Here is a 24,234-nt window from a genome sequence, read left to right as displayed (position 1 = left end):
AAAACGTAAAAAGGTATCAACACACACAAGTATGAAACAATGGCTGGTCTGTGACCTTGGGAAAGGACCAATGTAATCAATGAATAATCTCTCCATAGGGTGAGAAGTTTGCTCAGATGACAACAGACCTAGACGATATTAGGAGTGGGTTTACTAATGTTGCAAGTTTTGCAAGATTTGACAAGTGTTCGGATTTCACTGCCCATGGATTTCCAAATGAAATGTTTACAGATTTTCTCTCTAGTTTTCAAAACACCAAGATGACCTCCCACTGGGGATTCATGAAAATACTTGAAGAGAGCCGGAACTAGGTTAGCTGGGGTGACAATTTTGAGGTCTCTGCGACTGTGAGCAGAACACAGAACACCATTCCTAAGAACATACGGTTTAACATGTTCACCAGTTTTAATCCTGTCAATAATAGCCTTTAATTCAGCATCGTCTTCCTGATGTTTAGCGATATCCTTGAAAAGGAAAGGAGAGTTAGTGAGAACTATATTCTCAAAGGCCAAAACTTATTCAGGAGAGGGATCTGCAAGCTCTGATTGAGGATCAGAACTGCCTGGATAGAACATCCTACTGAGGCTATCAGCCACAACGTTTTCAGTGCCACAAATGTGACGAGCTTCAAATTGGAAGGCTGAGATGCGTACTGCCCAACGTGCAAGATGACTGGTCCTTCTTGGCTTGGCCAATACCCAACTCAATGTCTCAAATCAATGCCTGATTATCAGTTTCAAGATCAAAAGGGAGATGTTCAAGGTACATTCTGAACCGTTCTAAAGAAAAGACAACAGCTAAGGCTTCCCATTCATAAATGGAATAGTTTCGTTCAGCAGGATTCAGAGCATGAGAAGCATCAGAAATGGGACGACGCCCCTCTTCAAATTCCTGAAGAACAACACCAGATATACCTGTAGAAGAGGCATTAGTTTGAAGGATGAAACATTTCGAAAAGTCTGGCATAGCCAGTACAGGAGCGTTACATAAAGTGGATTTCAAGTCACAAAAGGCTTCATGTTGGTCAACACCCCACACAAATTTAGCATCCTTTCTTCTCAAGGCATTTAATGGAGCTGCCCGTTCAGCAAAATTGGGGAAGTATTTATGGAAGAAATTAACCATACCAATAAATCTAGCTACAGCTTTGACATCTTGAAGTATAGGAAAATTTTGGATGGCGGCAGTACGAGACTGATCAATAGAGACACTGTTCCCCGACAAAATATGCCCTAAGAAGGACATCTGGGGTTGTGCGAAAGTAACCTTACTAGCCTTAAGAGTTAGACCTGCTTCACACAGTCTTTCAAGGACTTCTTTGAGATGGACAAGGTGTTCTTCAAATGTTTCACTGAAAATTACCAAATCGTCAAGGTAATTGTATACAAACTTGAATTTAATGTCTGACAAAACATTATCTAGTAACCAAGTAAGGACAGCAGCGCCTGTACTTAATACGAATGGTACACATTCAAATTCATAGAGGTTCCAATCAGTGGCAAAAGCAGTGAGATGCTTGGATTCCTCAGCAAGAGGTATCTGGTAATATGCCTGATTTAAATCAAAAGTGGTAAACATTTTGGCATTAGCAAACCAAGAAAAACAAGAGTGCAAATCAGAAAGGGGAACAGATTGAAGGACAACTTTTCGGTTCAACATCCAACAGTCAACGACGGGACGATAACCACCCTGTGGTTTAGAGACAAGATTCATGGGAGAAGAATAAGCCGACGACTTAGGACAACGTATCACTCCATCAGCAAGCATCTGATCAATAATAGCCTTAAGGGCTTTCATTTTGGGAGGCAACAGCCGATACAGTGGAGAGCGAACAGATACGTTATCAGCGACTTCAATTTTGTACTCCAAAACATTAGTTACACTCAACTTGTCAGTAAATACATCTGGAAATTTATCATATAGATTCTTAAGCTGGTTGGCCTGATTATTAGGCAAATGATCAAAATCAAAAGCTTTGGGTTCACTCGTATCTTCAGGAACAGCACTGACATGACAAGGCAGAATAGGGGAGTGATTACACAGCTTAAAAATTATGGAAAATTTAAAATGGGAATTATTAAACTGCAGGTCCAAAAACATGCCCGTTTTGGCAATAAAATTTGCACGCAAATGAAAGGACAAGATAAATCTTTCGCCACTAATACTGGCATTTTCCATGTGAAATCACGGATTCTTATTTTGACATCTAGAGATCCTACAATATTCAAAGAGTTAGAATTAGTAGTATGGCAGGTTAAAGACACAGACTTTAATTCAAACATTTTTCATTGAGTTATACCAGTTCTCACTCATCAATGTGATGCTACTTCCTGAATCTACCAATGCACAGACAGGTTCATTATTTACCTCTAAGCATATGCAAGGTCATTTACAAGGAGGGATAGCAAAAATGCTGCAACATGTAAGAAATTGACACTAGGTTCAGACTGGGACCTATTATCAGCCTCAGAATTAGGTGAATCATCCTTTAACACAGACATCATCGCATAGTTGCTCTAGGAAGCCGGTGTTACTTGCTCCACTCTAGACAGCTATTTGTCATGTGACAAGAGAGTAGCGGACAGGCAGGTTGCATACCATGGCAGTACTGCGCTTGCCACTCGTAAATGTTATCATATGAACAACAGCTATAATAATAATAATAATAATAATAATTTGGAGCATGGATCGTGTGAGACGAACAAGATGCAGATTACAGAGTATAACAGGACCAGAAAATTATTCACTGACAAAGTAAATATACAGCAGTGTGCAATAGGTCCTGTATAAATAAATTTTTACGATTACCTGAAGCTTTGGGACACATTCATTTACCAACAAAAAATACAATTTTTGTGATTTGTACATATCCTTACATTTTCATCAACATATATTTCAATATTTTTACGGCATTAATGACTATGACAACAAATTAAACACGCGAACTGAAACATATCACTGGTGTACTCCTCCTTCATGGGACCTTTGGGCTCATTTAGATAGTATTGTATCATGTTTGGTACTATAGTTTGCGTACTGGCAAGTTGCAAAGCACATTTCAAGTTTTCATCGGTGAGCCTACTTCTGTGTCTAGATTTACAAATCTTCATTAATGAAAACATCTGTTCACATAAATAAGTTGATCCAAATGTACTTGCAATATAAGCATTAAATGTGTACAATCCAGGAAATCTCTCCCGTGTAAAACGAACATAAAATTCAGTCAAACAGTTTGTGTTTGCAAACCTATCTTTCATCTGAGTATCGCGCTGTAAGTCAATCAGTTCTAGCTGCAGTTCTGGTCTAACAGTTTCCTGAACTCTCTCCCATAGTAAATGCAACATTAAACAACTAGATTTGAATGTCGTGTGGTGAGAGGATAAAGATGGAAACACTACTGTCACCTCACATAAGTTCACGCATATCGTGTCGCAATCTAACCTGTCCAGAAAGAAGTGCTATACCTTTGCACCATTGGCCTGCAGTACATACTATGTCATGCACTTCCCCTAATTCTTCTCCTACTTGCTCGCTAAGCTGCTCTCGTTCCTCGAGAGCGGGGAGCAAACTGGCCTTGAAGGCATTTCGCTCTCGATTGACGATACCTGCTTTAACATACAGTTGTAACAAACCAAACATGAAGCTTCACTATGAGGTTTACCACAAGAATTAGCGGTTAGTCACCTAGAATTACTATTGCCAGGATGCCCAGACCTGGAAGAATTATGTGGGCACTGTCTCGAGAAATGCCTATTTGACCCACAGTATTAACAAGAATTTTTGGTGGAAGAGACTCTATCCACATCCGGTTTTGAATTGCCTAAGGGCCCAATCTTAGGGCAATTCCTCTGGAAATGTTCAGTGGAACCACAATTAAAACATGTACGAGAATAACGTGGATTTGAAGAAAGTGAAGGGGCAGTTTTAGTAATCTGAGGTGAAGACATGCTCATAGGAGGGGGAACTAACGCAATGCGTAGCTGGTCGGCATATCTAATACCTTCAGCAGAAACAGTGATACTGTAGCTTCCAATTGAGCCAAAGTAGCTTGTCGCGGTGAAAGAGCAAGATATGACCAATAGTTAGGGGCAAGACCTTCAACAATGCCGGCAAGCATTTGAGACTCAGAATAGTTAAGCATAAAAATTCTAGCGTATAACTTAATATCCTGAATATATTCTGACAATGATTAACTTAAATGCTGCACTCTGAAATAGTGTTTTTGCACCAATGAAGACAATGGATAAGAAGGAATGAAGAATTCAAGTACGTGTGCATGAAACTGATCCACCATCCATTTTTCAGAACTGGTTCTAATGATATGCTCAGAAAGAGCTCCAGATACATGTGGATATAAGACTTGAAACACGTGATTGTTACTGAGATTGTACACAATAGCCTGATCCTTAAACTCGATTAAAAATCGAAGGAAAGAAATAACCTCGTCAATAGAGTTAGTAGTAAATTTAGAGACTCCTTTATACACAGTAGTCAATGGGCGAGGTAAATTGGAGAAAATCTGGGAGAAAGCAGGTATAGGAGGTATCTGGGAAGGACTAGAGTGGTCCGGAGAAGGAGTTACAGCAGCATAGTAACCCTGATTCGATCGCCCCTACGAAAAGGGTGGAGTACTGAAAGTGAGGTTAGGACTACCATTAGACTACAATGTGACAGGCGCAGATATTCTCATCTGTGAAGCATTCTCACAATTTGAGAAACCATTGGAGCATTGACCACTTGTGTAGGGGTTATACAACCTAAAGGAGCCCTTGTCACAGGTGGCACTTGGACAGGGGGATGATTTTGCACCATCGCATGAGAAACAGGTTGAGTAGCAACAGTAGGCTGACACTGAGACACTGTAAAATTACCAGGTGCCATCGGAAAACTAGAAGACAAACCAACATGCATAGAAGATACAATACATGAATTACTTACAGGTGCCAAAACACTTGAAAAGGAAGCAGAAGAAGATCGCGGGGAACATTACCCACAGTAGATTCCTGAATAACACTAGTACTAGTGGCCACAGTACACGCTTGAGAAGCTACAGATATGGAAGCAGAGTTAACACTTTCATGTGATTCAGAAGAGGTAGACACTTGAGCCTCAAAACTTGAATTAGGCAACTCTTTCCCTTCAAACAAGCCTATGATTTCGTCAAATATCCTAGATACTAATAAAGATTCACACTCCAGCCACTCATCTGCTGGCAAACTGAGAGACAACAAATCCCGAATTAGATCCAGATAATGTAATTATTGTGCTTTTACCCATACTAATTTACCATGTGAGGGCTCAGAAGAACAGAAAGATACAAGAATTGCATTAAATTCTGACAATTTATCTCTAACCACTGCCAAAGACTCACGCAATTTATCTGTATTTAATGCAGGGATAGTTACCGGTAAATTAAGAGACTGTTTCAACAGGCTTATGTCATCTCTGACATTTCTTCTGGAATTCAATTTACGAATTCGAAGTTCATAGACTAACTCTACCTTTCTCAAATGAAAAGTTTTAGGAACAGCACGAGCCATCCTGACAGGCAGAAAGTCAAATTCAAGGAGATTTACTACTTTAGTCTTTTTTAGGTTAGTTACGACTATCACTGTTAACTTTTCTTTCATCTGCAATGACGTTCCGCTACCAATATGTAACTGGAACACAGTTACATGACACATGGTAATGGCATAATAATAAAACTTAAATTACAAGGAATTTGGAAACCTTTAAGACAAACCAACACACCAGATGAAATTGCATCGATAAATAAACAAATAACATCAGGTTGACCAACTTGACAACTATACGGAAGGATGTGGAGCAGGCATGGAAACCCTACCAGGTCCATGGGAAGATGTGAGTTGCAGATGTTAAAAAAACCAATGGTGATCCCTTGACCTGTAGATTTTTTTTTTCAAAATATAGTTTACAAAATAAATTTTAACAATCCAAAGGTCATCGTAGTCAAACAAAAAATTTAGATATAATTTGTCGTAGTCAAACAAATTTTGATGTAATTTACCAAAGGCTATTCCTTTAAGTTGGGAGGCTAAAGGAAAGAGATACATTAACATAATGCAACTTCCAGAATAAAGATTAAAGGTAGTACGAACAACATGGTAAAAGAATTTACAATATTAATTGAAAGTTAATGGCGCTTTCAGATAATCGCGCTACATAATGGAACAAGAGGGAAACCAGAACTGATAAAATTTGATGCAGAGACTAGTTTAACTTACTCCCACACCCAAAACTCTTCTGGTGTGCAGCAGAGGAAAAACGAACGTAGCAGTACATCAAGTGACACAAAGTTACTGGAGGCAAACCCCAAGGAAAATGAAATTAATTTACTAATTAAACTGTTCACAAAGCCAAAAGAAAATGGGAATTGCCTCCAAAATCAAACAGGTAGGCCCAGCTGAAAGCTAAGGCAACTTAATAGTTGAGTGCCGAGTCAGGGCGAGTAGGGATAAACTATGTGAAAAGAAAAACATTGAATTTAAATTAAGGTGGAAATGAAACCAACAAAAAATCAAACAGGTAGGCCCAGCTGAAAGCTAAGGCAACTTAATAGTTGAGTGCCGAGTCAGGGCGAGTAGGGATAAACTATGTGAAAAGAAAAACATTGAATTTAAATTAAGGTGGAAATGAAACCAACAGTGTTTACCCCAAGGCAGGCCATCCTGGGTGGGAGGATTGCCGAAATGCGTCTGCTCACTAGAACGGCGAGAAGTGAAATACGTCGAAAGTTTGCCTTGCTCTTTCGAGGAGGACGAAGCTGGCCCCGGTCCAACCACCAGGTAATCAATCAGACCACAGAAGCTTACTTCTCGCCACCCAGATTCACCAATCAAAACCCCTGTTATTTTCTCCAACAGAAATATTTATGGAGAACCTTCCATCTTACAAAACTAGTACACAAATAGAACATGCTTCTAGAATGACAGGGGCAGACACCCCGCTGTTCCAGAAGTCCAAGTCACGAAAGTTTTACAATGTTACAAAATATCATCCAACAATAATGAAAAAACCCTTTACAATTGAGTAATAACAACAGTTACATTTCCAAACAACTGTCTTCTATAAGTCCACCAGTCCACATACAACACATTTTTTTCTACAAAACCTGTCACAGTGTCGAATATGAGTGACTAAGAGAAAACTTTTAAACTACAAACTTGTTTCCCTCAGAGTCACTCGTACTTAATCGAAAAGGGTTCTCGTCGACACTGGTGATGAAATTTCAGCAAAGTTATTCTATTTTCTTGAAACTGATATCACGGATTCTAAGGGTATAAACTAGTGGATTTCTGGCATAAAATAAAGAAATTTTGAAAAAATAACAAGCATTTTTGGTTACAAGATATTAGTCATTCCATATTGACGGTTTCACTTTACAATGGCGAAAAATGAGAGTATCCTCCTATTCAATACGTCTATTGAATAGGAGGATACTCTCATTTTTCGCCATTGTAAAGCATTTTTGGGACGTAATATCTCTGATCCTATTCAACATAAAAGACTCATTGTTGCTTCATATTGCTTGCAATACGTTCTGAGTGTAGTGTAGCAGAATAGTTTTCGTAGCTTTCATAGGGCCAAATTTTTTAATGTTTTACCATAAATTCAATTATTCTCATACAGAAAAATAACTTAATTTCAGGGGTCCAGACCCTTAATTTCAATGTAATTGTATTATTCTGCCATACAACAAAGCTGAATTATTTAGCTACAAATTAGTTTTTAATGAAGTTAATATCTCTATTCTAAGTGTAGATTTCAGTTGCCAAAGTAATGACAAACACACACACAAAAAAAAAATGATACGTCAGTAAAAGTCACTTAAAGTTGAGATACACATTTAGAATAAACTAGCTTACTTCTATGGTCCTTAAAGCCTCCTGATGCACAGGTGGTGCCTTCTTCTTGAGATTTTAGGTCAGTGTTGTAATTCCTCCTCGCCCGTGAATATCTCCGACGTTGTTTTTGCTCTGGAGTACACTGCTTCAGAGCCACAGTAAGGTGCTCCTTATGCACGGCACCTACGCCGGACGCTGTATACTTGCCTGGATTAATGCCAGCCTTCTTGGGAATATCCAGTTCTGACGTACAGCCGTTGTTAAAGTGGCAAATACTGTCCATTACTCCAAGTTGTAGGGTTTTTCGTCTTGTCTTATGTTTGATAGCCACACAACTTACATGGCCCAGCCCAATCTCTTATTATCTACATTTATAACTAAACTACCACATGTCAAACATTCAGGGCAAGGTACAAATAAAATCATAGTATGTAGACATTCTAAATCAAACAGAACGTTCCCAGAACAAAAATTAACATCACTAAATACGTCAGTATTTACAATGTCTGAACCTAATCTATGTGAATCACTTTTTGGCACACGATTATTCACACTATCAGTAACACTTGTTATTTTGAAATTCCGTAGGTGTCTTAGCGTGTTGATTCCCTTGAAACACGCGTGATTTCCTTCTATTTTGCGTACGAGACTTGGAAAGATGTTCTTCCTTTAGTCAAAGAATACAACATAGTTAGTGCTTCCATCTGCTGCCCACCAGGAAAACTAACTTCTGAGTAAGAGAAATAAAGTGTTCAAACACACGCTTTGAATGAAATAATATTGAAATATCAAGCCAGAAACTTCACGTTGTCAAAGTGACAGCTGCTGAAACACGTGCGCACCGATCATTTTTAAGCTAAATAAGCTAAATAACAAGAAAACATGTATGAATTATACATTTCTGAAAACTAGATAAAACATAATTTTGTATGGGCCAATAAAAAAAATCCAAAATATCCTTGTAAATGGCTGTATGGAGGGTCGATGAGTACCTTAAGGTGGAAATGAAACCAACAGTGTTTACCCCATGGATGGCCATCCTGGGTGGGACGATTGGTGAAATGCGTCTGCTCGCTAGAACAGCGAGAAGTGAAATATGTTGAAAGTTTGCCTTACTATTTCGAGGAGGGCGAAGCTGGCCCCGGTCCAATCACCAGGTAACCAATCAGACCACAGAAGCTTACTTCTCGCCACCCAGATTCACCAATCAAAACCCCTGTTATTTTCTCCAATGGAAATATTTATGGAGAACCTTCCATCTTATGAAACTAATACACAACTAGAACATGCTTCTAGAATCGACAGGGGCAGACACCCCCCCCCCCTGTTCCAAAAGTCCAAGTCACGAAAGTTTTACAATGTTACAAAATATCACCCAACAATAATGAAAAAACCCTTTACAATTGAGTAATAATAACAGTTACATTTCCAAACAACTGTCTTCTATAAGTACACCAGTCCACATACAACACATTTTTTCTACAAAACCAGTCACAGTGTCGAATATGAGTGGCTAGGAGAAAACTTTTAAACTACAAACTTGTTTCCCTCAGAGTCACTTGTACTTACTTGAAAAGCCCACTGCTGGAGAGAGAGTTGAGTGTGCTCATTCAAGAAACCAGTCCTGTGACATCGCAATGGCCAACTGTGTTTATATCTTACACAGCGCAGAATACTTTCAACTCACCTGCCTTCGTATGTGATCCTCACTCTAGCATTCTGTTAGTATATCATAAACTGGATAGTGCTGTGCATGGCTCTGGCCATGGCTTCATGCTTTTATCCTGTTTAGTGGGGTACACAGGTCGAAGCGAAGTACAGAGATAAATACTAGGATGCAGAATGAGATCAAAGTTTATTTGCTCCAATGTTATGGCATTTGGTCTCATTAGTACTTAATTTCATTATGCGGGTGAAATCCTTAAGCAAAAAATTGTAGCAAAATAGAAAATTAAGGTTCTTTCCAACACAGTCCCTGTACTAGTATGAGGTCTCCTTAATCATGTGCAACAAGAAAAATTCTTTCCAACACAGTCAGAACTATATTAAAATATCTGCCCATGTCCTACAGTCCACCTTTCCAATAATAATAATAATAATAATAATAATAATAATAATAATAATAATAATAATAATAATAATAATAATAATAATCATCATCATCATCATCATCATCATCATCATCATCATCATCATTTCCCCTTATCCAGTTCCTGCCGGCTCAGAGTATTTATGGTATTTCTCCATCTTCCTCTTTCCTTCCACCGTTCCTCTTCCATGATCTTGTCCCAGTCTAAATTTTGTCTTCTTATGCCACTCCTTGATTCAATCCACCTTGTTCTAGGTCTTCCTCTTGCTTGCTTGCCCTTGCACTTTGCCTCCAGCATCTGTCTTGTAATTCTATTCTCCTCCATCCTCTTTCCATGTCCAAACCACCTTAGTTTATTCTTTTCAAATCTCTCATTTAGCTTTCCTATCCCAACTTCCTTCCTAACATCTTCATTTCTCACTCTATCTATCCTTGTACTTCCTATCATTCTTCTTAGTAATTTCATCTCACTGGCTCGAATTCTACTCTCTTGCCTGTTAGTCAAAGTCCAAGTCTCAGCTGCATAAGTCAGTATGGGTACATAGTACATTTTGTACATTATCTCATTACTTTTCCTTGGTACTTCTTTGCTCCAAACAAGTTTTCTTACACTTCAGTAGAATGCACTGCCCTGCTGTACCCTCCTGCTAATCTCCATGTCAACCTTAGCATTTTGGATTAATTCACTTCCTAGGTATTTAAAGCTGTCCATAATTTCCAGACCCTGACTTCCAAATTTCATAGTGCCCTTTCCTTGGCTTTCCCCTCTCGACATCAGCATAGTCTTGCTTTTATCTGCACTGATTTTCATGCCCTACTTCTCAATTTTTCAATTTTTTTTGTTGCACTTCTTTGCCGTTCTTTCCCCAGATTACATCATCATCTGCAAATAGCAGTATCATCACCTCTTTATCTCCATTGATAGGCTTCCTTTGTTTCCTTTACAATTTTATCCATGACCATAATTAACAAAAGAGGTGACAGCACACTCCCTTGTCTTAGTCCAGTCTTATTCCTAAATCATTGTCTTTCCAACTGGGGTCAGTACCCTCTAACACAGCTGTTGTACATTACTTACACCATTTCTAACATACCTTTTCCAAGTCTCTTTTTAGCCCTGGTTTCCCAAAACATCTGTCTGGGGACACTATCATATGCCTTTTCTACATCTATGAAAGTCATTACTAGATCCTTTCTATACTCCCAGTTCTTTTCCATCAGCTATTCATGCTAAAGATTGGGTCAACAGTAGATCTTCCACTCCTGAAGCCATATTGTTCCTCTTGTAACTCTCCTTCATATCTTTCTTCTCATTCTTCTTTCTAATATCCTTTGCAGTATTTTAACTACCTGCGATATAAGTGTGATTCCTCTATAGTTACCACAAACTTTTTTGTCCCCTTTCTTAAACACTGGTATTATTATCCCTTTTTTCCAGTCTTCTGGTACACATTTGTGTTTCCACATACATTTTAGTAGTTGGTACAACCATTGCTTACCAACAGGTCCAGCAGCCTTTATCATTTCCACAGTGATTTCATCCATTCCTGTTGCTGTTCCTTTTCCCATCTTCATATTTTGTACCGCCAACTCCACCTCCAGCATTGTTGTATCATCCTCTGTTATTGAGTCCTCACACTGTATTGCTTCTGTCTCTCCTGTACAGTTGTTCACATTCAATAGCTTATCAAAATACTCCTATCTTCTCTTTATCTCTTCTGGGTGTGTTAACAATTCTCCATCTTCCTTTGTGATAACTCTTTCCGTTCTCTTACTTCTTATAAGCCCATACAGCATCCTTTTACTGCCACTTACATCCACTTCCACTTTTTGTGAGAATTCTTCCCAACTCTTCTTCTTGTCTTCTCCTATGACCTTCTTACATCTTTGATTGCTGTTGAGGTATTTCCTTTTGCTTTCTTCTGTTTGATCTCAGTTCCATTCTTGCCAGTCCAGTTTTCCAATCAACTCTCAAAATCAATTAGTGATGTTCAAAAGTAGTCCATGGTTTAAAGCATGTACAAAGTCATTAGTTCTACAGGTGATAATCTATAGATAATGGATTAGTAATGCAAAAAAAAAAATTTTACTTTTAATTTCCTCTCTTTTTTATTTCTATGGTTATGCCATACTTTATCTTAAAATGTATGGTTTTTTTTGCTAGCTGATTTATGTCGCACTGACACAGATAGGTCTTATGGAGACGATGGAATAGGAAAGGCCTAGGAGTGGGAAGGAAGCGGCCGCGGCCTTAATTGAGGTACAGCCCCAGCATTTGCCTGGTGTGAAAATGGGAAACCACAGAAAATCATCTTCAGGGCTGCCAACAGTGGGATTCAAACCCACTATCTCCCCGATGCAAGCTCACAGCCGCGTGCCCCTGACTGCATGGCCAACTCACCCGGTAAATGTATGTTTAAAGCATCCATTCATTTCTAATACTATTCTCTCTTTCACTACAAATACATCCAGATAACAGTCTTACTTTAAATCTCTGAGGTCCTCTTTGAAGTTCTCTACTTTCATATGGCCTGGAGGTAGTCGCATAAAGGATCGTACGATATTCAGAACAGCAGCATACAATTCATATACTTGATCAATTGCATTAACTTGGCTCTGAAGTTTCTCAAGGGCACCTTCAGCTATCTGCTTTCCTTCCAGGTAACTGACAGCCACTGAAACAGAAATACACTTTAGGATTCTTAAAAAACAGCAATGTAGTGTTTTAGACATTTTGCACAGAGCTAATAAAGAGGCAAAACAACAACAACAACAACAACAACAACAACAACGAAAGAAAAAGTTCATTTCAATTAAAACTTCCACAATGTAGTTTAAGACATCATTGTTCCCCTTGTCCAGTTAAAGTAGGTCATATGATGATCAACTTGGCTTATACTGTCCGGAAAAAAAAGAAAGTATAGCTTAACCATAGGAATAAATGTCCGACTCGTTGGCTGAATCATCAGCATACTGGCCTTCGGTTCGGAGGGTCCCAGGTTCAATTCCTGGCCAGGACGGGGGTTTTCATTGGTTAATTCAAATGGCTCAGAGACTGGGTATTTGTGTTGCCCCAACATAACACTATCCTTCACTGCACTTGGCTTGAAATAGCCACACAAAATTATTATTACAATAATAATAATTATTTATTAATATTAATTATTATATAGTATTATTATTCGAATAAAAAAAGAGGAAATAAAAATAAATGCATGCTTAATTTAATAAATGCATTTCCTGTATGACTAGCACCAGGATGACTTGATTCGAGAACTGGAAAAGATTAAAAGGAAAACAGCACAATTTCTGACCATAATTTAATAGTGGTCTTACCAGAAATTTATGCGCCCTCTCCTTTACATCCTTACTATAACCCTCATAACCAACTGAAGAGTTCTGTAACTCTCATTTACAACCTCGTTAATGAGATTACTCCAATTAAGATCTTTCCTTATTTTAACACCTAGGTATTTACAGTGATCCCTATGAAGTAGCTACTTTCACTCTATCAACACAGTAATTAAAGCTGAGAGGACTCTTCCTCTTGGTGAAACTTACAATCTGACTTTTCACCCCATTTACCATCATAGCATTGTCTGTTGTTCATCTCACAACTTTGTTGACGCTTCAAAATTGGGAGGTGATTAGGCTGCTATTTGGTGTGTTACCTTCTTTCAGAATTTTGAAATTAGTATGTTGGAACCAGAGAAACTGCCATTGATATTCTCAGGGTCTCTCCCAATATTGTACATCACCACTCATTTAGTATAATAAATTACAAATAAAATAAATGTTTCCATTCGGGGATAGCTGCCTCTGTAAGGGAATCTTCAAAAACAATAATTAAATCAATAAATAATAGAGACATTACGGTCCCAGGAATCAATTTGGGAGGAGCTCTTGGCAAATGGGAGTGAAATGTGTCATTGCTAGTCATCTGCAACATTAATATATTGGATCCAGCAAGAGATATATATATTTTTTTTTTTTTTTTTTTGCTAGTTGCTTTACGTCGCACCGACACAGATATGTCTTATGGCGATTATGGGACAGGAAAGGGCTAAGACTGGGAAGGAAGCGACCGTGGCCTTAATTAAGGTACAGCCTGGTGTGAAAATGGGAAACCACGGAAAACCATCTCCAGGACTGCCGACAGTGGGGTTCGAACCTACTATCTCCCGAATACTGGATACTGGCCGCACTTAAGTGACTCCAGCAAGAGAATCCAACTAGCCTCTTCCACTCCAACTCTAGCACATAACCTGCACAAAGTGCCCCTGATAAACTGAACAATCTAGTGGAATGTTGCATACCCAACACCAGCAGGTATCATTCTCAATATGTGATTTTTATTTACGAAAGAAAAATATCATACGAGAACACATTTACTTCTTTGTGTAACAACTTTATTCTCACTACAATATAAATTCTGTTCTCTTCAATCTTTCATTTTTTTTGGCACTTACATTATCTTTTTATTCCCTAAAAACCAATCGCTCTTTTTTAAAACAATCTACAAAGAATGTATACATGTTTCACACAAATGACCTATTGGTGATATTTCTTGGCACCATACAAAAAGTCTATGTGTGTTAATATATCCATTGCTATGTCACAAGTCTTTAAAAATCCTGTCCACTGGTACCTTATTCATCGTAAACTGAGCATGCTAATATATAACCAGGATAAGATTATGGACGTTATAAGTCCAGGGACACAAAACATTAATATATTAACACAATTTATAGATCATCGTAACTTCTATTATTTTATCTATTGTATTAAATATGATAATTGAAGGTTTTACCACAATTACGATATCAGACCTATGACAATTTTACCCCCTAAAACCTTCAATATCTATCCTGGACCTTCCTTTCTCTAGGTTTTAAATTATATCCAAGTGTCCTGATATCTGTCTTCATCTCTCTCATCCTCCAAGGTAGGTATCGGTGTGTGTTGATCCTCCCTGGTTTCTGCATTTTCTGGAGCCCCTTAGAGAGCGTCCACTCTCTGGTCTCTCCGGCTTAATGTAGGGGTCGAGGTAACGCCTTCAAATCTGAAATATGCATCTTCGTTGGTAGTGTAGTCTTCAGGAGATAACTTTTTATCCACCTCAAAAGGTCCGAGCCACTTTGGGGCCATCCCAGTGTGGAACTTTTGAAGCTTGTTGCCGAGGGGATGTTTTGACGAAGAACTATGGTTCCAGGTCTGAACTCCCTTTCCTCTGGTGCAAAGTTGTTCTCGGCTTCTCTCCTTGAACGCTCTTCGGCTTGGCGGTGCGCATGTCGAATTTGCCGCTGGTTCCGCACGTGCCATGTATCAGGATCCTCCGGTTCCTCTCCTTGTCCATGGATGAAGTTCCAGTCACCAGTTCTTTTGATTGGGCGTCCAAGGAAAAGTTCTGCAGGTGAGAAAACCATGACGCGATTAACCCACTGTATGATGGCCAGAAGGGTCTCGTGCAGGTGTTGGTCCCACTTGGTATGTTCTCTGTCGACCAAGTGAATCTGAAACAACTTATTTAGCTCCTGGTTTCTCCATTCCATGGGATTCGCCTGTGGATGGTAGATGGGTGTTGTCCAGAGTTCAATTTCCCACTCCAACAAAGTTTGCAACCACTGTCTCAAAGTGAACTGACTGCCATTGTCCATGAGTAGACACTGAGGATACCCATACCAACTGAAGACTTCCGCCCTTAAGAGTTGTACGATACGTCCTGACATGGCTTCAGGGATGGCGAATGCTTCCACCCATCTGGTGAATAGATCAGTCACCACAAGGATCACCGTTTTTCCGCGAGGTATCCTAGGGTAGGGTCACATAAGGTCAACGGGGAGGACCTCCCAAGGTTGATGTGGTCAGTGTCCTCTCATGCTGGTACTCACCTTCTGGTTGTTCACCTTAGTACGAGCACAGATTGCACAGACTTGAATGTAGTCCTTGATTTCCCGACACGTGTACCCAGAAGAAAAGTTGCCGAATCGAAGAATAGGTTTCCTCTTGACCAGGATGAATGGCTTCTGGATTATCATGGTATTTGTTCAAAATCCTCGCGGTTTGCGACTTCGGAATGACAATGACTGGAGAAGATCCAGGCAGGTGGGAAGTATACTTAAGTATGCCGTCTTCAAGTCATAAGTTCTTGTAGCACATCTTCAACTGAACTAGGATAGATCGACAATTAGAGCTGCATTTGCTGATCCAGGATGCCATTCTGTTACAGGGCATGTCCTCAGTCTGCCATTTCCTTATTAAATCTATCTCATTATTTCCTCGTCGGATAGCAAGGAGCACAGGGTCGGTTTGAGACCTCTTAGTTGGCCCAGGAATCTCTCTCTAATAAATTCGTGGCTGATTTCTGTCCGTCCTCAGAATTTCTTGATAGACTGTCTGCAGCTTGACTGGACACGCCAGGAACATGACAAATTTCGAAGTCAAAATCGGCAATGATCAAGACCCATGACATCAGTTTGGACTTAGTTCCAGACACTTGGTTCAACCACTGAAGTGAACAGTTGCCTGTAAAGAGTCTGAACTTACTTCCTTCTAGATAACCTCTGAACTTCCCGACAGCCCATACAACTGCTAATGCCTCCTTCTCGGCTGTACAATAGTTTCTCTCGGGAGCAGGAAGTTTCCTACTGGCATACTCAATTATATCCTTACCTCCTCTTCCTCTCTCATGGAATAGTACAGCCCCAAGACCTATGTCACTCGCATCCGTCTGCAAGCAGACCGCCCGGCTTGTATCCAGATAAACTAGACTTGGAGTGTCACAAATAGATCTTTTTATCTCTTGGAAGGCTGTTTCTTCCCTTTGAGTCCATTTAAATGGTATGTTTTTATTGAAGAGTTTGGTTAGCGGAGCAGCTTTTATTTCAAAATGTGGTACAAAGCTACTGTACTACCCACAGAGGCCTGAAAATTGACACACCTGGCATTTCGTACGAGGCATTTCCTGTTCCTGAACAGCCCTATTCTTCTCAGTTTGTCTCTCCAAGCCCTTGTCCGTCAATACATGACCTAGGTACTCAACTGAGTTTGATGCGAACTGACACTTCTTGACTTGGCAGGTAAGTGAATCCCCAACCTCTCTAATATTCTAGCAAGGTGTTCCAAATGGTCCGAAAATATCCTGCTGTACACGAGGATGTCGTCCAGACAGACTTGGCAGAATTCTCCTGTGTATCCGGACAAGACTTTGTCCATCAGATGCATCAAGGTGGCTGGAGCATTCTTAAGACCAAATGGCATGACTCTAAATTGATAGAGTCCTCTTGGAGTGGAAAAAGCAGTCATCGGTCAAGACTCTTCTTCGACTTCTACTTGCCAGTAGCCAGAGTTCAAATCGAGGGTACTGAAGACTTTTGTCCCACTCACTTGCTTCATCAGATGGCGGAGATCCGGCATGGGGTAGGCATCTGATATAGGTATGTTATTTACCTGACGTAGGTCCACACAAAGTCGGTAATCACCATTTTTTTTTCTTAGGTAGTTCTACTGGAGAAGCCCATCCTGATACTGAAGTTTCTATCAATCCTTAGTTCTCCATTTCCATGACTATTTTTACTATAAATTTTTGTTTATCTGGGTTAAGTGGGTAGGGCCTTCGTTTAACTGCGGCATTATCCTTGCAAATTATTTTATGTTTTATCACTGTGGTAAATCCGATTCTATCAGTAACGACCTCAGGGAACTTATTCAGCAACTTCTCAAGGTCTTCCTTCCCCTCCACCCTCAACAGTCCTGTTTTCAGTTCGGCCAATACACTGGTTTCTAAAGTTTCTGACTCAATGGCTTTATTTTCAACCCATGCCAACCTAATTCTGTTTCTATTACCAAAGAATATTTCATTGGCTGTATAATCTATCACTACCCCATATTTAGCTAAGAAGTACTGTCCTAATATTATGTCAAGTATCAAATCCTTGACAACCCTCACTGGTAAATCTCCGACTTCAGTAGAGCACTTAGTTTGAAGAAAGGTACAATCCTCAATCTGGTAATGCATGTGATGAGTTGCCTGCATTGACTGTTGCCACCTTAGCAGGACGAATAGGTTTTAATAATTTTGCCACATACAATCTCACAAATGAGTGTAAAGCTTGAGTGTGCAGGAGAGCGACTGAAGGCTTATCATCAATTGTCAAGTTAATAGCCAGGTGGGGTGGATTAGATTTTTATCATCACTACAGATTTGACCAATATGTTTACCTTCTAGCCAGGTGTCATGTATCTGGGGCTTCTTCATTCTTCCAGAACCCTCCTTACCCCAACTCAAATGGTCCCAAGCTAGTTTTCCGGGCAATGGCCTTTAAAATGCCCGGTCTGCCCGCATTGGTAGAATTTCTGAGGTTCCTTCACTGTTGAGGTCTTCGTTTTTGAGGTATGGTAACTTATTTCTTCGCCTAATTTTGCTTCAAAGGTTTTTGGTTGTGTCATCTTAACAAGCAATGGAACCTTATCATGTAGCAGTTCAATTATATAAGGGACGCTCATATCAATATTTTCCCTTTCGTGGACTCGCTTAAAGAGCTGGAGTTTTTTTTAATTATGAAAACTCCTGCTCTCATTCCACTGGGTTATGCTTCAGTTAGGAACTTTTTTGTACCGAAGTTTGGACAGACTCCGAGTCAAATCTCTGGATGAATTCTTTCTCAAATTCCTCCCAGTTGAGGCTGAGCCCTTTAATGTTCTGCCATCAAGCCCCTGCTGATGCTTTTAGCTGCAGGCTGACAATTTGCAAGTATATTTCCGTAGGTATATTTGTCCTACCCAGTAGAGACTCTGATGTTTTTAGAAATGCTTTAGAACACTCCTAGAGTCTCCCATGAAATTCCAGTAGGCTGTCTTTGATTACTCTAGGATCGACCAGTATCCCAAGAGGGAGGTCCATACCTCTGCTAGGTTGAACACTGTCTACAGAAATTTTTTTCTCCAGGGTTAACATTTTTTCTATTAACCTCAGATTTAAACTTCGTAAATTTCTGGCCTACTTCGGTTTTAAAACTGTTGGATTCCCGCTCGATTTCTCCAATCTTCTCCTCAACTTTGTTTTCCAAGACGTGCATATCACTTACTACTTTATCTACATCTAATTCTATGCTGCCGATTTTGTCATTAATTTTTTTAATATCTTCTTTCAGATCTTTGACCCAGGAATTGATTCGGCCCTTTATTTCTTGAGACTGGGCCTCGATTTTCTCTTCGAGTTTTTCAGATTGGGTCTCGATGTTTTTAGACTGGGCCTCGATCAAAGTAGTTAGTTATGATTTCCCAGTCGTTAAGCTACCTAACCCAGACTGTGACTGCGGAGCTCCACACCAGACTGTTCGTCATATCGTCAGGGAATGTAGGATTCGAGCCTATCACGGTGATGAGGATGACTTCCTGCTGCTAACTCCGGATGCTGCACGCTGGATCGAAGAATTAGACATTCAATTGTGAAGCACAAGTTGCTTTGTTTCTCAGCTGTAAATATGTATATATGTATATTACTGATTATGTCTGTATAAGCCATACGCTAAATAAATAAATAATAATCCCAGTCGTTAGTTTCCTTCTCTGAGGTGACTTCGAAGTCGAAACTGCCTGGGTCCTTCTCGTTTTCTATCAAATCCTGGCGCAGCCTCACTTGTAACTCCGCCTTGCTTCCAGCCTGTTGATAAACTTAACCATAATAGGTTAATATGGTTGTTTGATCCTGTATTGACTTATCTGACTGTATTACAGAACTATTTTAAATAGTTCTGTAAAAAATTGCTTCCAGCCGTCTGTAAACCTCGGGATGCCAGTGCCATCTGTAAAATCACTCTGGTCATTTGATAAATCTTCATCGCTGAGTTTCAAAAGTCCTGTCACGGTTGCCAGTTTATCGTTCTCAATATGCAATTTTTATTTTAGAAAGAAAAATATCACACGAGAACACGTTTACTTCATTGTGTAACAACTTTATTCTCACTACGATATAAATGCTGTTCTCTTCAATCTTTCTTTCTTTTCTTGCACTTGTGTTATATTTTTATACCCAAAAAAATCGCTCTTTTTAAAAACAATGTACAAAGAATATATACATGCTTCACACCGATGATCTATTGGTGATGTTTCTTGGCGCCATATTGGAAGTCTTTGTGTGTTAATACGTCCATTGCTATGTCACAAGTCTTTAAAAATCCTGTCCACTGGTACCTTATTCATTGTAAACTGAGCATGCTAATATATAAGCAGGATAAGTATATGGATACTATACATCCAGGGACACAAAACATTAAAAGTTTAACACAATTTATAGATCATCGTAACTCCTATTATTTTATCTATTACATTAAATATGATGATTGAAGGTTTTACCACAATTAGGATACCGGACCTATGACACAGGAAACTGGGTCAGTGATAGAGCTGGGAGCAGAGCGAGTAATACCGATGAGTAATCCGGTTGTAGCGGTAGAGCGCATCACCGATCCCCTCCGCTTAAAACTGCAAGTACTCGCGGAGGACCGGAGCACAGTGTAGCGCACGACACATGTTTAACAAGCGGAGACCACGACATTCGGATCACGGAATTTCTTCAAACTCTGTACACTTTTAGTAGTCCATTAGGACAAGATGATGTTCAAATAGTAAGCTGTACTACTTAGGAGTTTTTGAGAAAATTGCAAGAGAATTCTCGCGTCAAATATGTACGTGTGCGTTGCTGCTATGAGCACGAGATAGCGACGGTCGAGTAATTAGTGTTCAAGCTCCGTAATCGCTAGGTCACTGGATCGAGTCCCACGTATTGCTTTTTTGTTTTTCAACACGGATCATGACCGCCTCTGTGGTGTAGTGGTTAGTGTGATTAGCTGTGACCCCCGGAGGCCCGGGTTTGATTCCTGGCTCTGCCACAAAATCTGAAAACTGGTACGAGGGCTGAAACGGGGTCCACTCAGCCTCGGGAGGTCAACTGAGTAGAGGTGGGCTCAATTCCCACCTCAGCCATCCTGGAAGTGGTTTTCAGTGGTTTCCCACTTCTCTTCCAGGCAAACGCCGGGATGGTACCTAACTTAAGGTCATAGCAGCTTCCTTCCCTCTTCCTTGTCTATTCCTTCCAGTCTTCCCATCCCCCCTACCAAGGCCCCTGTTCAGCATAGCATGCGAGGCCGCCTGGGCGAGGTACTGGTCATTCTCCCCAGTTGTATCCTTGACCCTATTCTCACACTCCAGGACACTGCCCTTGAGGCAGTGGAGGTGAGATCCCTGACTGAGTCCGAGGGAAAAACCATCCGTGGAGGTAAGCATATTAAGAAAAAAAAAAAAAGAAAGAAAGAAAGAAAGAAAGAACACTGGTCATATTCTTTCATTTATATTGCAGGTCAGAGCGTCCAGGTTCAAAGCAGTTCCGGGTACCTTGCCCGATTTCACTGTCAGATATGAGGTATTTCGCAAATCATGACAGGCATACATTTTCAGGGAAACTTTATGCATTTGGTCATTTACTTGTTGATAATTATTGTAAATAATATATATTTGTTTGTAGTCCGCCTCTGTGGTGGAGTGGTTAGTGTGATTAGCTGCCACTCCCGGAGGGCCAGGTTCGATTCTCGGCTCTGCCATGAAATTTGAAAAGTGGTACGAGGGCTGGAACGGGGTCCACTCAGCCTCCGGAGTTCAACTGAATAGAGGTGGGGTTCCATTCCCACTTCAGCCATCCTCAAAGTGGTTTTCTGTGGTTTCCTATTTCTCCTCCGGGTAAATGCCGGGATGTAGACCCCTACGTAACGTAAGGCCACGGCCGCTTCCTGCCCTCTTCCTTGCCTATCCCTCCCAATCTTACAATCCCTCCACAAGGCCCCTGTTCAGCATAGCAGGTGAGGCCGCTTGGGTGAGGTACTGGTCATCCTTTCCAGTTGTATCCTTGAGGTGGTAGAGGTGGGATCCTTCGCTGAGTCCGAGGGAAAAACTAACCCTGGAGGGTAAACAGATTAAGAAAGAAGAAAGAAAGAAAGAAAGAAAGAAAGAAAGAAAGAAAGAAAGATATTTTTTGTAATGATAAACATCAGTAATGAGCCAAATAACATTGGAAATTCAATAAAAGTTCATGCAAATACACTTTTTTTCTTATTCTATTACCTTTGAATTGTAATATATGCGAAAGAATATGACCAGTGTTGAGAAACAAAATGACAAGCGGGACTCGATCCAACGAACCAGCGATGACAGAGCTCGAATGCTAACCACTCAACCACTACCGTTTCGTGCTCATGATCGCAACACACCAGTACATATTCGACTCGAAAACTTCTCTGCTATTTTCTCGAGAACGCCTTAGTAGTACACATTACTACTTGCACATTATCTTATCCTAATGGACTACCAAATGTGTACAAAGTTTGGAGATACTCCGTGAACCAAACGTCGTGGCCTCCCCTTGTAAGAGTATTTGTACCTGTGTTCAATCTGTGCTTCTTAATTTGCGTCTATATTTCATCCACTTTTTGTGTTTTATAGATAATGCAAAGTATATTAGATAATAATTGTGGTATTATTTTGATATTTAATCCCATTTTTACATGGTATTCATGTTTTAGAATATTTAAGGAAATGAATAAATTTTTACAGAACTTTGTATCACAAGTGTCACGAAAACTGTCTGATGCGTTGCAGTTCTTTGAAATTACTGATAAAAATCAGCAAAATGCAAATTTTTCGGCCGCATTCATGCGATGGGTGGTGGTGTATCAAATTTGTGGGATCATATAATGAGGCATCACAAGGATGAAATGAGCAGGTTGGCTTCTCCAGCAGAAAACAACATTGCTGTATTCAGAAAAAAAAGTTATGTTGTGAGAAAAGGGCATTGAATTTACGTTGCCATACCAATAACGTATTTAAACATGCCGCCACATTATATTCACTTGGTACTACCGGGTGATGACGTCACAACAACTGCTCCGCTCCCACCACTAGTCAGTGAACAGATCAGTGCTGAGGGCTTCAAGGCTCACAACCTAGATAGTTAACAACTCGTTACCTTTGGGTAACCATATGAAACCTTTTTGTAACTCTGGATACATGGAGCAGACAATAAACAGGAGAACTACCCCAAGTGGTAACCAATCCACACCAGCCCTTGGTCGGGTATGCAGGCCTTCGGATTCTGGGGAGCCTGCACCTTCATGTAAGAAGAAACACATCAATGCTTGGGAACGATCGATATCAATTCTCTCCTTAAGACAGGGAAACTAAAACATACCTAATGAAATATAACATTCAGATAACAGTAATGCAAGAGACTAGGTTTATAGATGAAGAAGCGATGGAATCACAGGGTTATAGGATTTACAGAGGAAGACCAGGTCAGAGAGTGATGAAAATGTGCCACATCTGGGTACAGGTTTCATAGTCAACAACAAAATGATCAACTCCATCATTTCCTTCATAGCCTTCAAAACACTCAACACAGCATACACAATTATCAACTTCCATGCACCAACTAATTATACCGCAACAGAAAAGATAGAAAATTGGTTGAAAAGTTCTGGGGAGAGCTAGAAGAGACAATGGACAGGATACCAAAACATCACAATTCTGCAATATTCAAGACCATAATTGGGGAATCTCCAGCCAATAAGAGAACTAATAGAAATGGAGAATGACTGATCGATCTACGCAGGAACCACAATCTAGTCCTCAAGTCCACTGCTTTTAAATGCCTTCCCAGGATAGTGAAGACATGGAGATGTCCAAACCAAGGGTGCCCATATGATAGTTTGTGGGGGAGGGGGGCTTAAACCTCGGGGTACGGAGTATTTTTAATATTTTGGAAGATAAATGGCGACTTGTAATTAGCCATTAAAAAGTTCCAGTTCCGACCCAGTTAAAAACTTTGTCCTGTTATTAAAATCCTAGGCCATGGTACTCATACTCTATAAAAGAAAAGGAATAACATGTTATTTTAACTTCTTTATTGAAACCAGTGAATATTTATCAACACAAATACAGGAGCAAAGACCTTATACTTTAATACAAAGAAACTAAAAACACACACCTCATAACATTTAACACTGGTATTGATGTAAAAAGCAAACCGTAAGGTATATTATGCACAGGTATGGATTTGGCACTAATATTTATCTGAAAAAGCAAGCTGTAAATTTCTTTTGTTCTTGCTGAACAAGTCAATGACTTTGTCCTCAAAACCAGGGCTTTTTGCTCTTTTCCTGTGGACAATAAGGTGGCACAAGCTTGACAGACTGTCCTCGCCAGTAGTACTTCTCAGCCACGTCTTCACTC

General features: G+C 39.9%; 1 protein-coding gene across 2 annotated transcripts in view; it reads right to left on the bottom strand.

The window, feature by feature from the left end:
* Positions 1–24,234, bottom strand: part of LSm-4 (Like Sm protein 4) — a 209,851-nt gene that overhangs the window by 25,133 nt on the left and 160,484 nt on the right. For both annotated transcript variants that reach the window (XM_067143022.1, XM_067143021.2), the window contains exon 2: positions 12,440–12,629. In XM_067143022.1, the coding sequence (XP_066999123.1) occupies positions 12,440–12,629 (190 nt within the window). The remainder of the gene's footprint in view (positions 1–12,439; positions 12,630–24,234) is intronic.

The sequence above is a fragment of the Anabrus simplex genome, chromosome 3 (genome assembly GCF_040414725.1).
Source record: "Anabrus simplex isolate iqAnaSimp1 chromosome 3, ASM4041472v1, whole genome shotgun sequence".
Classification (NCBI taxonomy): domain Eukaryota; kingdom Metazoa; phylum Arthropoda; class Insecta; order Orthoptera; family Tettigoniidae; genus Anabrus; species Anabrus simplex.
This window is presented reverse-complemented; position numbering and strand designations above follow the sequence as displayed.